Source organism: Aplysia californica, unplaced genomic scaffold (genome assembly GCF_000002075.1).
Source record: "Aplysia californica isolate F4 #8 unplaced genomic scaffold, AplCal3.0 scaffold00448, whole genome shotgun sequence".
Taxonomy (NCBI): domain Eukaryota; kingdom Metazoa; phylum Mollusca; class Gastropoda; order Aplysiida; family Aplysiidae; genus Aplysia; species Aplysia californica.
In genome coordinates, this window is record NW_004797718.1 from 185,336 (window position 1) to 187,221 (window position 1,886).

The 1,886-nt window shown below is 38.9% G+C and overlaps 1 protein-coding gene across 1 annotated transcript in view; it reads left to right on the forward strand.

Annotated features, from left to right (window-relative positions):
• LOC101861306 overlaps nucleotides 1–1,886 on the forward strand; it is a gene marked incomplete in the record, with an annotated part of 21,693 nt that overhangs the window by 5,109 nt on the left and 14,698 nt on the right. The window contains 1 exon segment of the mRNA XM_013086257.2: nucleotides 1,123–1,432. Within this exon segment, the coding sequence (XP_012941711.1) occupies nucleotides 1,296–1,432 (137 nt within the window).

Consider the following 1,886-nt stretch of genomic DNA (forward strand, 5'->3'; position numbering starts at 1 on the left):
CTTCTTCTTCTTCTTCTTCTTCTTCTTCTTCTTCTTCTTCTTCTTCTTCTTCTTCTTCTTCTTCTTCTTCTTCTTCGTGGAATAATGTAGAATAGAATAGACTTTTGGAATTTGCTAACACATTATTAAGGTGAAAATCAATACCCGTTCAACAGTTTTGTCAGAAAGCGTATCAACACCACTACCACCACCACACCACCACACACCACCACACACACACACACACACACACACACACACACACACATACATATCACCATCGCCACTACCACCACCACACCACACCACACTGCATACCATACCATGCCATACCATATCATCATACCGTACCATTTTACACAAAGATAGATGACTGCTCCATTCAATGACAAGCAGTGAATACATGCCCAGGGTTGTTGCTGGTAGTTACAATAAACAACATGAAAATATAACAGGTTTTCGTTTGACTAAAGCAAAACGTCTATATATATATAGTTAAAACTATCTAAGATGACCATCCATTGTTTAGCGAAAATGCGATCGTTTTATACAAGTGGACGTCTTACACGGTGACATTATATTGAAGAAAAAAAAACCGCATGAGGAATGAGGAAGTGGTTGTTTTGTAAGGAGATTGCCTAGTAAAAGTGGTCGTTAGACCGTACTCGACTGTATGTCGCAGTGTACGAATGTCTTGGTCGAAATTAATCCTTTTCCCCAGCATGTGGAGATGAATTTTTGATAAACAGCAGATTGACCTCACAAGATCGATGTGAATGTTTTGTGTTCGGCTTCATACCCTACCCCCCCCCACAAATGCACGCTTTTACTGCCCTTTCTTGTTACTAAGCTGTAGCCACTCTGAGGGAAAATACGCTCCCATTTAAGTAGGGAACATTAATTTATTATATAAAATGAATAACATTATAGGAAAAATATGCCCCTACTTACATTTGAAAATGCTTTGTCATCCTTCTTCAACACATTATAATACGAACTAAATATTATTCATTGACTTATTCTGAAGTACTCATTGTTTAGAAAATACTTGAAATTTGTCAAAATAGAATGCAGTAATATTCGCAAGAACATGTTTTGTGCCACTCATAGTCATATGTTCTTTTCTGTGTTTCCCATATACAGGACCCATATTTTAAGATACGTTGGATATTTGCCTCCAGTAGAATGTGCGAAAATGGCAGTTGGACAGTCTAAAATAAAATATTACAAAAATAATCATGAGCTTTGAGACGTATCTGAGACATCCACACAAGTAAATCACACCAGCCCGCAAAGAAATACCCGCAATAAGGAAGATGACGAAAGTAAAGACGATCCTGAAGGAATTCTGCTCGGCAAAAGACATCCTGGCCATCAACAGACTGGGTCTCCTTAGCAAAGATGAGGAGAGAGAGTCACAACCCGTGCCCTGGAGACACCGACTGCACAGAAAGTGAGTGCTTCTTGTTCCCCTCTTTGCATATTTCCTGTAAATTATGTTTTACACTTCCAACAATCTAATTTAGAACAAATAGGAGGCGAGCGGTTTCGACCTTGCAGGTCATGGCCCACCCGTGCAGAATGGGGTACAGTATCCCAGCAGAGACATCTTATTTTGTTGTTTTTAATGGATTGATAAGAATCCTTTACTATAGTCTGGACTACGCCAAATGGACAACTTGTCGACCTCATTCCACCGAATCCAAGTGCTCATCTCTGATTTTTTGCGTGTGCCTCTAGATTCTAAAAGACCTATAAAATCTCAATTTTCGTCCATACGCCACAAATAAAAAGAGGTGCTATCTATATAATCATTAGTAATTAATTACTCATTAAACTCAACATCTTGCACGTTTAATAGCAAGCAGGATACCATGCTAACACCAGGAGCTTAGCCAGAAATTTCA